Source organism: Acanthopagrus latus, chromosome 15 (genome assembly GCF_904848185.1).
Source record: "Acanthopagrus latus isolate v.2019 chromosome 15, fAcaLat1.1, whole genome shotgun sequence".
NCBI classification, from domain to species: Eukaryota; Metazoa; Chordata; class Actinopteri; order Spariformes; family Sparidae; genus Acanthopagrus; species Acanthopagrus latus.
In genome coordinates, this window is record NC_051053.1 from 7,570,720 (window position 1) to 7,589,865 (window position 19,146).

The 19,146-nt window shown below is 43.0% G+C and overlaps 2 protein-coding genes across 11 annotated transcripts in view; one reads left to right on the forward strand and one right to left on the reverse strand.

Moving 5' to 3' along the window:
* Positions 1 to 10,779, reverse strand: part of ptpn20 (protein tyrosine phosphatase non-receptor type 20) — a 27,523-nt gene extending 16,744 nt beyond the window's left edge. For 3 of the 4 annotated variants that reach the window (XM_037124193.1, XM_037124190.1, XM_037124194.1), the window contains exons 1-18: positions 10,648 to 10,779; positions 7,830 to 7,977; positions 7,471 to 7,634; positions 6,492 to 6,557; positions 6,213 to 6,392; positions 5,978 to 6,053; positions 5,543 to 5,572; positions 4,404 to 4,484; positions 4,175 to 4,250; positions 3,797 to 3,950; positions 3,454 to 3,525; positions 3,080 to 3,254; positions 1,555 to 1,690; positions 1,318 to 1,456; positions 1,070 to 1,222; positions 678 to 863; positions 440 to 602; positions 82 to 337 (exon numbers count right to left, since the gene is read on the reverse strand). In XM_037124193.1, the coding sequence (XP_036980088.1) occupies positions 82 to 337; positions 440 to 602; positions 678 to 863; positions 1,070 to 1,222; positions 1,318 to 1,456; positions 1,555 to 1,690; positions 3,080 to 3,254; positions 3,454 to 3,525; positions 3,797 to 3,950; positions 4,175 to 4,250; positions 4,404 to 4,484; positions 5,543 to 5,572; positions 5,978 to 6,053; positions 6,213 to 6,392; positions 6,492 to 6,557; positions 7,471 to 7,634; positions 7,830 to 7,953 (2,231 nt within the window). In that variant the 5' untranslated portion in view covers positions 7,954 to 7,977; positions 10,648 to 10,779. The remainder of the gene's footprint in view (positions 1 to 81; positions 338 to 439; positions 603 to 677; positions 864 to 1,069; positions 1,223 to 1,317; positions 1,457 to 1,554; positions 1,691 to 3,079; positions 3,255 to 3,453; positions 3,526 to 3,796; positions 3,951 to 4,174; positions 4,251 to 4,403; positions 4,485 to 5,542; positions 5,573 to 5,977; positions 6,054 to 6,212; positions 6,393 to 6,491; positions 6,558 to 7,470; positions 7,635 to 7,829; positions 7,978 to 10,647) is intronic. The other variant, XM_037124192.1, reaches the window with a different exon arrangement.
* The window catches only part of mapk8a (mitogen-activated protein kinase 8a), a 14,590-nt gene continuing 6,101 nt past the window's right edge, over positions 10,658 to 19,146 (forward strand). The window contains exons 1-7 of one of the 7 annotated variants that reach the window (XM_037124203.1): positions 10,658 to 10,778; positions 15,889 to 16,055; positions 16,263 to 16,392; positions 16,475 to 16,533; positions 16,627 to 16,765; positions 18,165 to 18,330; positions 19,024 to 19,095. In XM_037124203.1, coding sequence (XP_036980098.1) covers positions 15,934 to 16,055; positions 16,263 to 16,392; positions 16,475 to 16,533; positions 16,627 to 16,765; positions 18,165 to 18,330; positions 19,024 to 19,095 — 688 coding nt within the window. In that variant the 5' untranslated portion in view covers positions 10,658 to 10,778; positions 15,889 to 15,933. Of the gene's footprint in view, positions 10,779 to 10,821; positions 11,187 to 13,553; positions 13,770 to 13,903; positions 14,049 to 14,258; positions 14,279 to 15,888; positions 16,056 to 16,262; positions 16,393 to 16,474; positions 16,534 to 16,626; positions 16,766 to 18,164; positions 18,331 to 18,554; positions 18,627 to 19,023; positions 19,096 to 19,146 lie in introns of those variants that run through there. The other 6 variants (XM_037124206.1, XM_037124202.1, XM_037124201.1 and 3 more) reach the window with 6 other exon arrangements.

Sequence of the window (19,146 nt, forward strand, 5' to 3'; positions counted from 1 at the left end):
TGGTTGGATTACGTTTTTGTGTCCTTAATGTTAACACTGCTTCCTATCATCATCATCATCATCATCATGAGTAAGGGTTACCTCCAACACTGTCGCTCTTTCATGTCCCTGAAATCTCCTGTTTCAGGGAGCTCCTTGTGCATCTCTCTGCTCATCTCCCTCCTCATCTCCCTCTGCTGACGGAGGCGCTCCTCCAACTTTGCGGTCAAGTCATCGCAGGACTTGGAGAGGGAGTCTGGTTGACCAGGTGCCAAACCAACATGGTTCAACATGCCCTCTGAGCAGGACATCCGCTTCAGGTTCAGGTTACGACCCCGGTAGACGGCCATGTTCTCATCTTTTCAAACAAAGTAGAATCAGGCGTTATTTACTCTTTGTTATTCTTTGATATGTAGCAGTACGGTCAACATGAAACACTATGCATTCTACACAATCCCACCTGGTATCATGGTGTGGTTGAGTTGTCGTGACGTCATCTCGCTGTGAAATTTGTGCTGTGCGGAGCAGAGGTTGAGGAGGTACTGTGCTATTTTTGAGCTCTCTGTTACAAAACTGTGCTTTTTCCCACTGGGCCCACCGCACTCTATGATCAGTTTGCGCCGCTGAAGGACAGACACAACAGATTGTTAGATGTAAAGTAAAATAAAATGCGAAAATAAGATAAGATTGTTTTTTACCCCGGTGGATATGGAGTCGGTTTCCCTCCAGAGGAAGCGCCGGGTGACAGTCCGGAGGTGGTTCTTCATCTCGTAGACGATGATTCCTTTGGCACAGACTCCCAAAACCAACTCTCCCACCACCGGCCTTTTCTCTCTGCCCACACGGTGGAACATAACTCCATACTCTGGTAACTGCTGGGCAATCTGATGGGTATATATTTCACACACACATATATGCATTAAATATTGAATTGTGGATCTATTTTCATTTAAACTACAGGAAGTCTAACAGTTGATATATTATCAAGTTAAAAGCAGCAACAGTGCACACAGCCTGATCACTTTAGCTTATTGCAAGGTGAAAAAAACAAACGACAATGGGAAAACTGGATAATTGGTAGTCTGGACACCTTCAGGTACTCGGTTTCTGCCTCATCGGGGAGCATCTGGGCATGACTCGCATGTAGTCTTGGCAGCTCTTCCTTGACAGTGGGCAGGGCCAGCTTCTCTAGCATCCTCTTAGACACATAATGCTCTGGCTGGTAATAATTCTTACCATACAACTAAAGAGAAACACAAAACAGCAGAATGTGACACATTCTGAAAAATGATGATGGTATTAAAAGACACAGGGTGACATGAGGACTGTCCTCAGTACCTCTGGCATGTAATCCCCAAATTCAGCCTGCAGCGCGAGAGCAACCAGAAACAGGCCTGTCTCCTCATTACAGTAAAGCCTGTCCTCCAAGATATCCTTACGCAGCTGTAAATAGTACTGGTGACGAGTCAGTCTGTGCCTAGCAAACAGGGAAAAAAACGATCAAATAAAGGCAACATTATTTCTAATTAGGTGTTTCTGAAAAAATATTTAAGTAAACATCACCACTATACTCACAAAATGAAGGAGATGTCATCAACAAAATACTTGACTCGAAGAAATGTCAAAAAAGACAATATCTGCCCTTTTTTCCAACCGTCAGGCGCAACTTTGGAGATTTTAGTTTCATTCTCCAAAAAAAAATATTCATCATCTGCAGAATGACAGAGAGAAGCCTCTTTAACCTCAAGACCTCTGAAGTGATTGAAACAACAAAAATACATGAACTCAACTTCAGTTAACAGAATGGTAACCCTTTCTATGAAGTCTCTCTCTTTCTCTTTCTCATTATAACACATTATGAACAGATTTATAATGTGTTGTTACATGCCTAAAGCCCTGTATAATCAGTTATAAGCACTCATGAATATTCATACTGTTTTATAGCAATCATCATAACTCACTGTCTTACTCTAACAGTAAAAACACACTTATAATATGTTTTAGTTTGCCTATACCTATAAGCAATCACAAGTATTCATAATGCTTTATGGCAACAATCATCACACATTATAAAGCATTTTATGATTACTTATAAGGTATCAACACTTCATGGTTGCTGGTCATTGACCATTTTTTGCCAGGATCATGGTGAAAAATCAATACATTAAACAAAACACATCATTCTAATGTGTATAAGGCATTATAGACATTGGTGTGACAATGATTCATAATCATTGCAATAAAGAAAGACCAACATTCAAGAGTGGGTTATATCTATGGTTATACAGTGCTGTAGGGACATTATAACTCAGACTGCTGTGCTCATAATGCATTATAGATATGGGCCATGGTTTGAATTGCTCAGAATTACGCACTAATTAAGACTCAAAACCTCCAAAAGAGATAAAAGCAAAAGGTTTGGGGGATCAAAACATGAATCTAGCAAGATTAACACCCTTTATCACAGTCAGTCTTTCTGAATTTGATCATGTAATCATTTTACAAATGAACGCTAATATTTTCAATGTTCTAACTTTTGCCTTACTTCTGTGAAAGATAGGAGTCATGTTTGCTTTGCAGACTGAGTCCGACTGAGGTATCTGGACTAGCATAGGGTTAGGATTGTTAGGATATACAATGTGGAATGTGTATTTAGTTTTCTATTTGACTATTTTCACAGTAAGAAAACAGTTGCCACTTTTTTTTATTACTGGGTGGTCTATGCCTTAGTATTAGTCAGGCACAGGTCTAAATGCTCTATGGTAGTTACACATGTGCCTACCCCCTGGTATGTTGACAGTGTCCTGATAGTGACAGTATCTGTTTCTGGTACAGCGCTGTTCAGTTCACTAAAGAATGCACCTAGGCTGTCCTGGGTTCTCTTCCCACTCTGAAGAACTTCTTGATCCCCTCAATCACTGTATAATTCGCACTCTGACATGGGCTTCATAGAAAGTGTTAGCATATGTTTTATGTTAACATTATCTCCTCAAGTTAAAATCTCATATATAGATATTTTTTAATTCATTTTCTATTGAATATTTGAAGTACAATCAATGCAATCAAGACAAATAAGGTTTCATATAATCTGTCCTCTTACCATCTAGGAAGGCAAGACCAAAGTAAAAGTGCTCCACCAGGTTTGCGTGAGCCACCACCATGTCAAACACATCTCTTGCTTTGGACTTAATGTCACAGCGAACCACCACGTACTGTCCGTTAGGCAGCACGACAGTCACTTCTCTCTGAGACGCACAAGAGCGTCCCTTTCTGGACTGTTGTGGACATGCACAAACACACAGGCACACATCGACATAAAGACACACTAACATACAAGTACATGAATATACAAAAACACTGCATGCAATTATGCAAACACACATTTAGGATGCAAGAAGGGACAAGTTTAAATAATGTGAAATAACAAAAAACGTACAGTAAAATTGAACGGATGAATAGAAATCATTAATTTACCACAATAGATCCTGGTAGCTCGAGAACAATGTGTTGCTCATCTGGCATTCTGATGAACTCGGGACCCAAAGCCTGACAAAACAAACATTTACAATATGAGCCGCAACCCATCCGACAGGCTTTTGTACTTCTGTAACTGCTCCACTGTCTGCTCCTGGAATTAAACTTGACCCTCATCTGCACTAAATACGCCACAGCTGTCACTGTCATTCTCATTAAACTAAATACTGCAACCCAGAAAAGCTGCTTTAACAACGAATCAGTAACATACACTGTGAGCTTACTTTCTACAAAAGCATCTCCCTTGCATTGCAGTCACTGAAGAAAAAGGAAAAAGCCTTACCTTAGCTTTCCTCTGGTTCAGGCTGAGAGAGGACTCGCTGAAGGTAATAGAAGGACTGTGAGATCTGCCTGATGTCTTGGGAGAGATGTCGTGGTGGGGGCTCCGACCAAGCCAGCTAGAGTTGCTGTCCCTGTGACGAACCCCACGAGGGAGTCTGAGAGGAGGAAGGACGGATTATGTAATAGTTGTGCGGACAAAGCTGGAAAAGTCGAACTCTGGGACAATGTCACGTCCCACGCAAAGTCACTACAGACAATGAGGGAGCACGGAGGGGGATTTATTTATGTTGACATGCACGCACGGAATGCATGCACAGAATCTTCTTCTAACTACAGTATTGGTAGTTAAAGTGTAATTACGCATGCATAGAGCACAAACCTGTCTAAAGACGACTGGTACAACGGTGTGGGAGAACTCCTTGGTCTGTGTCTCCAAGGCCTCTGAGGTAAACTCCCTAGAAAACAGGCATACAATGTGGCAAACAAGCAATCTACTGCTGGAACACACATTAAAGAGAAGTTAGTAATGATAGTTTTGCATCAAGACAACCAGGCAAGTGTTCCTCATTTCCACCTTCCTCGGCATCCTTTCAGTTTCACATACATACCTGACTTTGAGTCAGAGTCTGTTGAGTATCTCCTCCCTTCAGCACTCCCGTCACTGAAGTCTGAAAAGGGCCCTCTCTTCCCTGTCAAACAGGTAAGACACGAGAGATGAAAGATGAAAAAAGTGTCTGTCTCTGCAGTCCCTGGAGACACTGAGATGTTTGGGCGGACATGAGGCAGGCAGAGGGTTTAAACTGGAGCGTAGGCACTCAGCATCTGATTATTGGCTCTTGCAGGAAACTTAATCCTGGGCTTGCTTTAGGTTAAGATTTTAATCCTGTTGTCCTGCACATAGTCCTGAGTCAAAAGTACAATGACTGCAACTACTTTCTGTAAATATGTGGGTTCAAAGATTTAGATGTATTATGATGAATGGATTCCCCCATGCAATACACATATTTCAGGTGTAATCTCATTTTGAATTCCAGAGTCAGAAATTAGGCTCCAGGAAATATTCTTTACGTATTTAGAAAATAGTCCCTCTGAGTTCCATGATATCACTTATTTGTATAAACTCTTAACCGCACAGCCATTAATTGCTGTTTAATGCCATTATTTGCCATAGTCAGAGTCCTGAAGCACCAAAGATGATTCCAGAAAATTCCCAGTGTTAAGCCTGGAGAGCTCAGGCAAACCCAGTATCCTCTTTTAAATCCCTTCTTAAGACCCACTTTTACCTTATGGCTTTTTCTTTATTGACGGTAATTGTTGTAACTGTCTAAATTATTTTATTATTTTATTTATTTATCATATCTTATGTTTGTATTTTAACTAATCATATTATCTGTTTTATTGTAAAGCACTTTATAACTTTTGAAAGGTGCTATATAAATAAAGTTAGTATCATTATTATCATTATTATTATTATTATTATTATTATTATTATTATCATCATCATTATGTTCAGCATCAAATATTTCTTCTCTGCATTCTCCTCTTTTATGTATAACAAAAGGTAGAAAGCATAAAATACAACACAAACACATGATGACTTAAATAAAAGTAACACAAAGATGTGGGCAGTGAAAGTAAATTTGAAGTAAATTATTCTGGGACAAAGCAGACAAATTAAGAACATAGTTACATTAGAACATTGAAAAACAGAAGCTTGAACTGATCCAAGATTAAACATTTGTCTAACCTAAGGGTGTCTTCCTGAAGCTCATTCCACCTATAAGGAGTATAGTAGGTGAAAACAGTTTTTCCCATTTCTGTATTCATAAATGGGATATCCAAGGTAATGCACCTTTATGATATCGTATCATTGCAAGTAGGGCTGCACTATATACCATTTCAGCATCAACATCACATTGCGTGCATGAGGAATAGTCAGATCTCAGCATGTGCAATGTCAAGCAAGTCTGATTAACTCAAACACTTATAGCTACAACCTTTTTGTGGCTTGGTACAAAAGGAAAACTTGCATAGTTCTAATTTCCCATGACTAATGCACGTGTAAAAAACAATGTTTTTATCATTTCTGTGCAGACCTAATTCTCAGTCTTGAGAGGGATGATCGGTAAAATGGTATATTTTCAGTGCACTCAAGTTTCTCAGGACTAACGTGTCTGCTCACCATGAAGTCTCTCTCTGATCATTTGGCTCCTGCCACTCAAAGGAACGTTACTGTCTGGCAAAGAGCCATGGTCCATCTGTAGGGAAAAAATAACTAACATTTACAATCACTTTAATGTCTTGCCATAGTGTAAATTTGTACTTTGCCTTTAAATCCTGACTCATACACAACGGCCTGCTGAGAAGCTGAAATGCTTACAGACAGGAACATACTGTAGGTGGATATCTAGACTCACTGATTCATGAAAAACCTCCTCCACCAGCTGTCTGATGACTTTGGTGGGCGACGGCAGGATGGAGGCTTTGTGCTGAGATTCGCAGGCTTCCAGGATGGAGTTGAGATTCACCCGGCGATGGGCCAGGTCCTCACACATGCTGAGGAGGAGGCTGTTGAGATGGTCACTCAACTGGACTGGCTGAGAAGGAACAAGATCAGAAAAATCATTAGAATAGTTGATGTGTGGGAGCATGATGATACTGAAGCGAATACTGCAGTTTCATATCAAGGCTCTCACCTGATTTTGAGGTAGGTGAAAATCAACTGACCAGTAGAGAGTCATACCCAGTGAATACACCAGCATCTGCACAACAAAATGAAATGGTTAATGACAAGAAATAAATTAGAAATATTAATGAGACAATACCAACCAACTCAATAATTGACTTTAACTGGCCTCCTCCTTTCCTTCTCTCAGTGCAAAGTGAATATTTCAGCAAAGCATGTAAAACTGCCTAAAACGTTGAAACTCTTAATTTCTCTGAATCTTATTTCTCATGGTTGCACTATGCAACGGTTCAACTGTGAAATGCCCACAAAATGCTTGAAAATGATTATCATTAATTGGATGAATTGCTTCATGGTTACAAAACAGTCAGACATGTTGTCATGATGGAAAACATGATTGTTCAGCTATAACTAAAAGTTCATATTTCTAAAAGGAGACTGGCAACATTTATTGACTAACTTTTTAAATTTAAGTAACTGTATGTGTTCTCTACCCCTGTATGGTTATTATTGCATCTATATGATAAGTGAGGCACAATCGCAACGTGATTTTCTGTTATGATACTAATAGCCTGTTAATGTGCATCTACAAAATATATATATATATATATATATATATATATATCTGTCTACGGGTTAATAGGACATATTGTGATTATGATTATTAGGAATTTATCCTGGTAGATTATTGAAAGGTGTGCAAAGAGCACATATAACTGATACCATTCCCATCCATACAAACTAATATTAATAAATCAGAGCTTTGAAGTGCAGGATTCAGATGAGAGGTGTTTTTGCTGAGCCACTAGATGGCGTGCTTACACCTCAGTTGTCCTTCAACTCCTGACATCCTGAGATTTTACACTCCAGGAAAAAAAAAAAAGACACAACAGGATATGAGTTCAAATAAAGGGAACTGTTGTTTGACAGATCTGTCATCAGCTCTCCCCCTGAGCTGTCAGGCCAGGTGTGAGGATGTATGCACTGACCCTCTCTATGGCAGGTTTGGTTGAGCTGGCACGGCCCTGCAGCATCTCCGGAGCAGTGAAGGTGGATACCTCATCTGATAGGCCGCAGTTCTTAAATGCTAAGGTACCAGTGGCTGACAGCAGCAAGGAGGTGGGGCTTATGATGTTACACATATTGTTGTGACCTGTAAAACATGGGGAAGTCAGTTATATATGATGATTATGCTGGCACAATTCAGCAGCAAAGTTACAGAAATATAGCAAGACAGATTCAAACGTCGATGCCACGTTGACATTGCATTTACATGACACATCACAGCTTTAAGTGTGTGGGTGTGTGTGAGCACTGCAAGGAGAGGGAGTTATCTGAAATGGTTTACCCTTATAGGAGACATCCACTAAAGACTCTGCAGTGCCCAGCAGCAGGGACCAGACCTCCTCCTCCAGCAGAGGTCCCCCTCGAGCCTCCAGCACCTCAGCCAATGTTACAAATGTGCTGCTCATCCTGCACACATTCCAAACACGCACCTGAGGATGTAATGCACAGATGCATACAACACACACGCGCATACACACACACACACACACACACACACACACACACACACACACACACACACACACACACACACATACATCACTTATTAGAGCTTTTGTTCAACATCATGTTCACAGGGGAGGTGTTAACTTTTCTGGCTTTTGCTGGAGTTCAATGAATGAATGCCATCATCAGGAAAAACAATTTAAGCCCCAGGTTGAGCTGCTACTCTTTGCCGGGTGTCAAGCTTATTATCCTCTCATCACATCGACTACACAGAGCCGCCTCATCTTTACGTCTCTCTGGGGCTTCATCAGTGCTGTCGACACAGCCTGTCAACAACGTTCGGTCTTCTCGGACAGTTATGAGAGTTAGTTCTGAGAAAAAGACAGTTCTGTGCACTGGACTGTGATTAGATTATCTGGCTCCATTAGTCTCAGTGCCTCTCATGCCTACGGCCCCTCCCTCCTTTTCGTAATAGGCTTTCTTTCTGAGCAGAGGGCAGTTCTGAGGAAGCTGTGCTTCCGGCACCAAAGTAACTGTGTCATGATCCCATGTTAGTTTTGTTGTCACATACCGTAGCGGTGTTATCATGGCTATATACGGTTTGAGGACGTGGAGGACAAAAAGGAAACATGACCTGAGATCTCAACTTACTTGTGTACACTTATCTTTCACTGTTCATCAGTTATATAACATATATAACATCAACTATGCAATAAAGCTATTTCTGTCTTTTCTTTTCAGTCAGTTTTAATTCCACAAGTGTAATTCACGATAAAACATGTTAGATGAGGTAGACGCACACATCGAAACTGAACCGATCCCACAGTAAAATGTCTGTCACTTTCAGATCAGTGCATTCTGAGATAGTCTGTATCCTGCATTTTCTAAAAGACTGCAGTACTTTATCCGAATGAACTGCAACTCAAGACCTGATATTGCCGTTACTTTAGAATACTAATGTTATGGACATTTCCATGAGCGGCTGTCACAAATGGCAGCAATAACTGCAACACACTGGCGTGGGAAAAGTCTGAGAGACCTTTAACTGCATTTCCTACTTCAGACGGATACATTTCCATAACATGAGACTAAAATTGAGTGAAACATGTTTTTAAAACTTTCTCAGACGACAGTGGAGACGATCTGTTTTTTCCTGACTCATGCTAAAGGCTGGGAAACCCAACCATCATGTTTTTGTTACTTACTGTGACTGTTCTGTTCCTCTAACTGTTCCCGAGCGGTAATACAACACTCGGAACGAAGCAACACGCTGCCACTCACACACACCAACCCAATTACTTTAGGCCTGATTAGACCCTTCACTTAAACTGAACTTATCCTCGGCTTACGACACCCAGATCTGCGAGGAAAGTCATACGAAGATTATGTGTGTGGCAAAGCAAAACAAAAAAAAACAACAAGGCTTTCGAAGGCCGTTTAAGTCAGTGATCACTTATCACAATGAAAAGAAACATAAAATAATCCTATATCCCTGCAGTCTGGTTTGAAAGTAGGGATATTACCAGGTTCTCCCCATTCTCTATTGTGCAGAAATTTAGCAGCTGGTCTCCGTCACAGTGGTCTGTCTAGAGGTGTAAGGTCCACTGGAGCGTTGAGAGAAACCTGGTGATATCAACAGCACACTGTCAAAATTGCATTAACTTTGCTGTGCATGTAACAACATGGCTTGACGAGGGATGGCTGATTATCAAGGCCAGTATTCAGCATTTTCCAGATTACTGGTATCAGTGTTTTTTTTCTGTCTGATTAAAATGTGCTACTTTGGCTCTGATGTACTTAGGTACAGTAATTGAGCAACAGTTTCATTCCATCACCGGTTATCCTACATTTTGACCGTAGAGCTGACCTTTACGTTTGAGATGGGTTTGTTGAAAGGATCTAGTCGGCTCTCTCTATCATTTCTCTCACCACCAACATCAATCTTTCTTTTACAGCATCTGCATTCCTCAAATCACAACTTCGTAACAAATTGATTTTTTTTTTCACAAGTGCACAACAAAACTAATATCAAAGATCTCTCACGCAACAAGAACTCACTCTTTTCATTATCTCCTGATGCTAAAATCCTCTTCATCCTCTCATTTGGACCGAAATGCAGAACCTGCCATGTCTGGGATGAAGCAGTCAACAACTCACCTTATTATCCTGTTACAGACAAAACTACCTCACTGATCCATTTAGCAGACAGCCACATGATGTGGACACGGACAGAGGAGAGGCTGCTCCGTATTCTGGGGGAATTTGGGACAACCTGCCTCTTCAGGATCTAGGTCTCTCACAGCCTCCTTTCTCTATGTACAGCACAGTGACAATACATTCTGATTCATCCACCATGAAAACAAAGCATGATAGTAAGGACATGATCAGCGTCTGATTAGCTCCAGCAATAGCAGCATCTGACAACAACACATTCCACCAAGAGCTTATTTGTCGACACAGGCCTGGGAATGAAGGCTTTACTATGCATTTTATAACCCTTAAAGGCAAATCTCAGCACAGGCTCGTGGATGTGGGGGGGCTGAAGTGAAATCACACATGGAATCTGTGAATAATGAACACAATCACCCACTTCTATTCTAGCAGACCGTCAATCAGAGCACTGTAGGAAGGGGGGGAAATGATGGGAACAATACCTGGTACCATACGTAACGGTCTGATCCTGTGTCTTCTCTTCACTGCTCCCACCACGGATCCAAAATAATCCTTGTGATCATCGCACTGCTGCTTTGACGTCCTCTGGGTGAAGGCTGCTCCGCTCCGGCAGGTAATTCATCAATGACATTAACTATACATGCATGGTGCCCCATTCAACTGCTGTGTCGCCGCCGGGCACCACGCTGTGGATGTGAAACTTTTGACTGTAATTGGCGCTATTCTTAGCTGCTCGCCTTTAAACACATAATTGGATTAGCTCCGCGGTTTGACAGCGACAGGTCAGAGCCACCAATAGCGGTTGGCGTGAGATCAGCTAAATTACGCCGATTTACCTAATCCGTCTGACGCCCAAAGGTGCGGTGGATCCCCGGGGCGGTAGGTGCGCTACAGAGAAGCCTGGGAAGGACGAACGACCTCGGCCAAACGAGCGGACTGTAGCCTGCTGCTGCTGCTGCTGCTGCCGTCGGGCTGCTCCCCAACGATGATCATAACACTGCGGGCTCTCTTCGAGCAAGGGGTAAGAAACCGTAGTAGCCTTGTGTGCTTGCTGCGGGAGTCGGCGCCGGGACGTGTATCCATGCCGGTGTAGTGCGCGCAGCTCGCCTCTGCAGGCCGCGGGCTATCTGCGCAGAGACAAGGATAAATAACAAGCATCCAGGGCTGTCAGGTGGGTGCAGGGAGAATCCAAACTACTCAGCGCTAACTTAACGGGATTTTTTTTTTTTTAACCTAATGTCCTTATTCAGTCACATGCCTTCGGTCCAGAGCGTGGCTGCGCCTCCGCCGTTGTAAGTTAGCGTGTGGGAGCTGGTGGGTGAACTCTAGATAGTCCCCTCGCTACTATGCTGTGGGTTTCTGCAGAGCCCCGTGCATGTCGTAGTCCACACATGACGGCACGGTAGAATGTGGACAGGAGATCCGATCTGAAGGCTTACAGAGGATGTCGGATACAGCCCCGGATATCTCTGATCGTGCAAATAACAGCCCTCGGTTTAATTATACGTGTATGTGACCACTGCAGCATCACTGTTATACCCTAAAATGTATAGACTGTAATACACTCGAACCCAGCATGTTCACTGACAGCCTCCATTAATGACTGATAAACTGACTGTGTAGCTGAAAGTACACCAATATCCAGTCAGGATGTCTAATATCTGCTCTATCTAACTTACTATAAACCATACAGTGACGGAAGAAGTATTCCTATCGTTTTAGGTATTAATAACAATAACAAAAATACAAGTGAAAGTCATGCATTACAAATTGAATAATAAATGCTTAAATATGAACCATTTCCGCATTAAAAGGTCTGAAAAGAACTACATTTTTGCAGTAGAGTTATTTCAAGCTAACTCCAGAGGAATAGTACTTTTACTGAAGCTAATGTCAGAGAGTCAGGAAGCTAGCCAGTAGACCAGACTGAACATATCCTGAGAAACATTACCTTGTATTTATGAGAATATTTCTGCCTGAGTTACCTTAGGATAGATTTTCATCTGCCAAAGGCTTGTTGAACAATAAAGACAGCAGCTCTGGAAACACATACATAGGTTAGCATTTATGTTCCTCTGGCTCCACTAGCACTGATGATATGGAATGGCCTGTTTCAGAATGGATCAATCATTATTTTATTTTATTAAAAACATTGATAGATTAATGTCCACATGACTTTAATGTTGAAGCAAGTAAAGGGTGAGATAACTGACTATTGCATATAAATCAGTGGGTCGCTTGTGAAGAATCCTCCACGGATCAATAAAATCTTGTCTTACTTAACCTGTAATAGATCATTTAATCATATTTTATATCATGAGTCTGAAATTAACACATTAACTCAAGTTATTAGATGAATAGCACTGTCAAAAGAAGGATACTTGCCGTTGAATTGTAGCAGAGCATAAGTATCAAGTCACAAAAATATTGAAATACTTTAGAACAGTATTTGACAACTGATTATTTACAACTGAGTAGTTTAACCAAAATGAAAAATGTTTAACAAATGATCATAGGTCTGTTTTTCCCCTGTGTTCACCAGTATCACTTATGAAAGAAGCTCTTCAGAAAACATTATTAACTTACATTTAGCTCTCTGCTGTCTTCATATAAAAAGAATAGGTTGCAATTCTAAGTATACCTTTTGTTTACATTTTAAAAAATCTGAAACACATGAGAATACTCATTCAAACAAACTAAGCAGCCCTCTTTAAATCAGACAGACACAATGAAGAAAGACATAATTAATCAACTGTAATTCTATATTGGCTATATGAATGTCATATGTGTCCCATGTGCGCTACTGTTTGGCTTGTATCTGGGTGCCTGTGCTCCACTTAATGCCCTTTCTGTCCTTCCATTTACCTCTGTGGAGGATTTTGCAGCAGGGACACTTTGCAGGGTGAAACATGGGCATCAGCTTCCAATCCATTTTGTTTTAGTTACAGGGGGGGAAAAGGGGGAGAAAAAATGCTCTGAAGGCCAGTGATCCATAAAGTATGCAGCCTGGTGCTGCACTCATGAGGAAAAAATGATTTTTTAAGAAACATAAAGCAGCTGGTCAACATGCAGCTTCATATTTCACTCATCATTACTGGAAAATGCCACTTAAGAGAAAGGGCCAGATATATCTATAATATGTGAGGTGCATGTCTGTCCTGTACATTACACCTACCACATTTTACATAACATGGCATTTAGTATGTTTTAAACGGAAGTGGGTCACTAGTTTGTGTTTCTAATTCTTCAAGATAGATAGATAGATAGATAGATAGATAGATAGATAGATAGATAGATAGATAGATAGATAGATAAGGCGGAAGGAAGGCAGGATGGATGGAGGAGGCGGTGGGTGTGTCCCTGTGGATGAGTGACGTGTTGCCGGGACGCATGCCCCGTGCGCACTGCGCGTCCCGGCCTGTCAGTAGCAGCCAGATGGAAACGTAGGCAAGTGAATTTGGTGAGGTCATGTATTTTTAAGCCGCACAACGGAATAAATCATCCTTCGCCGGCGGCACAAACATATCGTCGGGCTGCTCCGGAGCATTTCACCGGCGATCGGACCGCACGGGGGGGGATCTGCAGTTGCGATTCAACAACAGAGGTAAGATGAGGGATTCGCACCTCTCGCTCCTCAGACGTGCTTATTGTTTGGCCGTGGGGGGAGGGTCGTGTGTCGCTGTATGTGCACGCTTGCCTCGCTTTAACCGAGGGGCTCGTTGTTGTTTTTTTTTTTTTTTTTTTGGTTTTTGGACGCGCCGGAGCTCCACCGACTCAAACCCCCCGACCAGAAACACTCGTTTCTCGTCCGTACGAGGCGCTTCGCCGCACGCAGGGCCAGTTTCACCGCCGACTGCGCGCAAACAGGCCCCGTCATATCTCGGTACGGGTGTAGTTATTATCGCTGCGTTCACGTCTCGGACGTTTTTTTTTTTTTTTTAAAGCATGCACGGCTTCCTTTCTGGTGCAGCTGCGGTCATTTATTGAGCGCCTGCAAGACGAAGCGAGACGAGGGGTCGAGTGGCCAAGGTTAACGCGCTGACAGCGGGGAGGAATGAATAAACGGGTCGATGGTGGTCCTCCACTCAGGACTCTGCTGTAATCTGGAGCGAGGTGCTCTTGTTTCTGTGTCTTTTTCTCCGCCCTGCTCACACTTTGCATGTGCGCATTGAAGTGGGGAGAAAAAAAAGCCTGTTTTATATTTTTGGATTGGGCAGATGTAAGGATTACGAGTGACAGAAGGTAGTTTAGATTATGATACAAATGTGTATGGCCGAGATGCGTTTGTAAATTGGGAGAGCATGACATGATCAGGCTGTTAGTGTTAGTGTGTGTGTGTGTGTGTGTGTGTGTGTGTGCGCGCGCGCGCACAAGCAAAGCTGCACCATCACGTCATATTATCCTAATATGTGGTCAGACAGTCGCACAGTTCTCTAACCTCCTTCGCCAGAGTCTTAATTGTCCTCCAAGTGTGTGCTCTGGAAGCCATTCATTAAACCATTAGGCTGCAGCAGCTTGTTTAGAGGAAACGGAGTCATTAGAAGGCAGTGCACTCCAGGAATCACCCTGCTGTGTTATCTGGATGTACAACAGCCGTCCCTGCCTCCAAACGCATCCATCCATGAGGTGCAGACCTGCAGACTACTGATGTGCCTGCTGCATCCCATGTACCTGCTGCAACTGCAACCTTAACAGCGTGTGACAGTGATTTCAGGGGAATGTGTCGATGCAGCGTGCGCTTGTGAGTGTCGATGCGATTTATTTCACGGCAGGAATGGCAGTATTAACATCCAGATCCCCCCCCCACACACACACACACACACTGACCTGACCTTAATTTACTTAATGGGGAGCCGTTATTACAAAATAAAATGTATGTGTACCTGCCATCGACAGTCATTCAAGCCCTCATAACCCATTCAAGCGGAAGTGTCTTCCTGTCTGAAATCTACAAAGAGGCGGCATGTCTATTTTCATGTTGTGAGGGAGGTGGATGTTATGTGCGTCTTTGTGACGTTGGAGCAACAGAAGGAGAGCTGACTCATTTTATTCTGGCAATTACATCCCTCATATGGACTGTGTGTCGGGGAGAGTGGAGGAGCGGCGGGGAGGGCGATTACGTCGCTTATATAAGAACTGAAGAAAGGCAGGAGGAAGTCAACGTCTCCCTTTTTAGGTTTAAATGCAAAATGAAGCATGCCCGGGACCGTCTTGTGAACAAATTGGCGTCTCTGCGCTGCGTGTTATCTGGGCTCACGGCCCTCATGGTGCAATTTGACCCAGTTAACATGTGCCTGTGGAAGACCCGCTTGTAGAACTGGGCTGGAGTCCTGGGCTGGGCTCCAAACTCGCAGGAATTATCACCAGGCTTGGTTTTCCAGTGTGACAGAGTCACTCATAGAGTCATGTTTCATATGATGGAGTAGACCTCCCTGTGGCCTGCTGTTCTGCCGCCACTGCTGATGATATCAAATCTTCCACCCCGGTGTGTTTGCTGAGTCGCAGAGATAAGGAACCACAGTGCTCGCCTCAAGTGTGAAATTCAGCAGTGTCTTTCCTCCTAACCTCCTCGTCTTTCTTCTCCTGAGCAGGGAATTTTTCTTTTGCACGTGACTTTGTATTTTTTTTGGCTTTTCTGCTCTGCAGCTATTGTGGTGTCTTCCTGGCTCTAGAAAATACTTTAACGCATGTCTTTGTGTGTGTGTGTGTGTGTCTGCGTGCAGAGGACATTTTTGGATGCACAGAGAACAGTCATCGAGGATTTCACCATGAACAAAAACAAGAGAGAAAGAGAGTTCTACAGCCTAGATGTTGGGGATTCAACGTTCACAGTACTCAAGCGATACCAGAATCTCAGACCCATCGGCTCGGGAGCGCAGGGGATCGTCTGGTGAGCGTTGTGTCCATATTCACTCAAGAGCTAAAATATGGGTCACTGTTTCCACCAGAACATTCATGATAACTTTGACGTCAAGAAATCAAAATATAATTACATATAAACTGTGATTGTATGTAGCGGCACACCTAATATCCTGTGACGTTTGATGTCTATTGTGCAGCCTTTGTGACCTTGTTTTGAAATGACTTTGCTCCGCAGCTCTGCTTATGACCAAATCCTTGAACGAAATGTCGCCATCAAGAAGCTGAGTCGGCCGTTTCAAAATCAGACCCATGCCAAGAGGGCGTTCAGAGAGCTAGTGCTAATGAAATGTGTCAATCACAAAAATGTAAGTACGCAAACATATGCCGCTAATGGCCGAAGTTATTCAGTCGCCTGTGTGCCTCAACGTGTCCCTTTTACACCCACAGATCATCGGCCTGTTAAATGTATTCACGCCACAGAAATCATTAGAAGAATTCCAGGATGTGTAAGTAAATAGACGTGAAGCTTTTTCTGTCAGTTTTTGAGCACACGGCGCTGTACGCATCGCTCATCAAAACCAATTGTTCTGCTCCGTCAGATACTTGGTGATGGAGCTGATGGATGCCAACCTGTGCCAGGTCATTCAGATGGAGCTGGACCACGAGAGGCTGTCCTATCTGCTTTATCAGATGCTGTGCGGTATCAAACACCTCCATGCCGCTGGCATCATTCACAGGGTAAGCATCAGCTGGCCGTCACCACACAGACTGATGCCAGGCCAGTGTCCCGAGGAGGAACAGTTAAACCTGCTGTGACACTTGACACTGAAGTGTAAGGGCAAGCGGTCAGACGGTGCACTGGGAGATGATGAATATAGTCCTTTTTATAGAGTAGCAAAAATTAAATTCAGGATTTCCGTTGAAACATCAGTCGAAAAATATCTCCATTTGTGTAATTTTCTGATGGTAAAAGAAAGAATTCTTAATAAAATATCCTTGAAGAAAACACTTGATTTCCAGCTGCTTCCTCTGATACGCACTTCTGACCTGCGTATCGAGTAGAGCAGGTGAATGTACAACTCTCCCCCGTGTGGATCAATAATACGCATCCGCAAAATGTATTCATGCATAGTAATGTGCAGCTGCGCCTCATGATGAAAAGGAAGACTCGCACAAAGAGGGGAACCACATCAGCATCAGAAACAGGCAGTCAGGTGTTCGTCTCACCACCAAAGAAAGCCGAGAACAGCCGTGCTTGCATGGTTTGTTTTTTTTTTATGCTGTTTTTTTCACTTGTCATTATCACAAGAAAACGAGCTCAGTTGCCTTGTGAGTCATGGAACCCTCACATGAGATGAATTGGGAAAACATTCCAACAGCAAGTGGCACAAGCTCATAAAAAGTTCACATGGATTGCTTTGAAAATCTAACAGCCACCCCACAGAGCAGCGTGCTCATGACACGGCTCTTATGAATCCTGTGAAGTCACTTTCTCGCGATAATGAGACACGATCTTGAGACAACGAAATAATTAACTTGTGATCTCATGGTGACAAGAAGCGGATGTGCCTGAGGCCATTTTGGCTTCCGTGCACAACAAAAACAATCATGCCAATGTCAAATCAGTAAAGAAAAGTTACATCTCCAATGACAGATATTTTCTAGTTAGAATTAAGAAGCAACCGATCTCGGTACGAAACAAAGTCAATATTGTAGAATCCCACTGTTTGATTCATCTTGAAACTGTGAACTTGAAAAATGCATTTGCTACTAACAAGCAAAACGTCTCAGTAAGCAATTTGCACTGCAGAGAAAACACAACACAGATGAAAGTTGTCTTCAGAAAAAAACAGCTGCAGCGGGAGGCAGAAGAAAGCTGCAGTCTGTCAGCTGGATTTGAGACATCAAGACGAGACCGTGCTCACAAAAAAGCCCTGAATAATACTCGTTCTAACATCAGCACTGGTCGAGATGTTGTGATGTCGGGGTCCGTTTATCTCAAAATGGTGGTGGAAGGTGTTTCCTCGTGACACTTCTCTTGCTTGATCATTAAATCGCTGAAGAGACATCAGCACATTAGCAGTCAATTGACAAAGCAATTAAAAAGTTCCGTTTTGCCGCGTGTGCTCCTCTGTAGGACCTCAAGCCCAGCAACATAGTCGTCAAGTCGGACTGCACGCTGAAGATTTTGGACTTCGGCTTGGCTCGGACGGCTGCCACGGGCCTCCTGATGACCCCGTATGTTGTTACACGCTACTACAGAGCGCCAGAGGTTATCCTGGGCATGGGCTACCAAGCCAATGGTTAGTGATAATCTATGCACCGTATCCGTCAGTCTGCAGTATTAAACCCTTGATGATTTTCCGATGCATAAAATGTATTTGTGACTTGCATGGTGCTTCGGTACATAATGGAGATTTGATGTAAGGAATTGCTCACTAACTAGCGTCCTGCTTGTGACTAACCTGTTGTTGTGCATTCCTCTCACTTCTTATTGGCTTTTGTTTGCCGCGCTCCACTACACTAGTGGACATATGGTCTGTGGGCTGCATACTGGCGGAAATGGTGCGCCATAAAATCCTCTTCCCGGGAAGGGACTGTATCCTTGGGTCTTATTAATGCTTCTTCACATTCTGAGGACTAACAGTCTTTGTAAAGTGTTTGTGCTTCGTGCTGTGCAGTCTGTCGGATATTCCCTGGTCAATTTCCGACGAGAGTACATCATGATGTGCCTGGCCTCGGGGCAGTGTCTCATCTGAAGCTTTCTGGCCGCTATGGGCTGTAAATTTTCGCCCACATGTCAATTTTCACTTCAACCGCTTCGCTCTTTTCTCTTATATCCGGCTGACACTGCACGTTCTCCATTTTCATTTCCAACTCATCATCATGCCTCTGTCATTCTGTTTGCATCCCTCTCATTTTTTGTTATATTTGTTCTTTCACCTTTTCGTTTGCATGTCCACCTCCCCCCGTCATCCATAAACCTCCACCTGCAGTGGATGTGTGGTCAGTGGGCTGCATAGTGGCCGAGATGATCAGGGGAAGTGTGTTGTTCCCCGGCACTGATCGTATCCTTCCCCCGTCATTGATTGTTCACCGTGTCATCACTTCATTGTGTG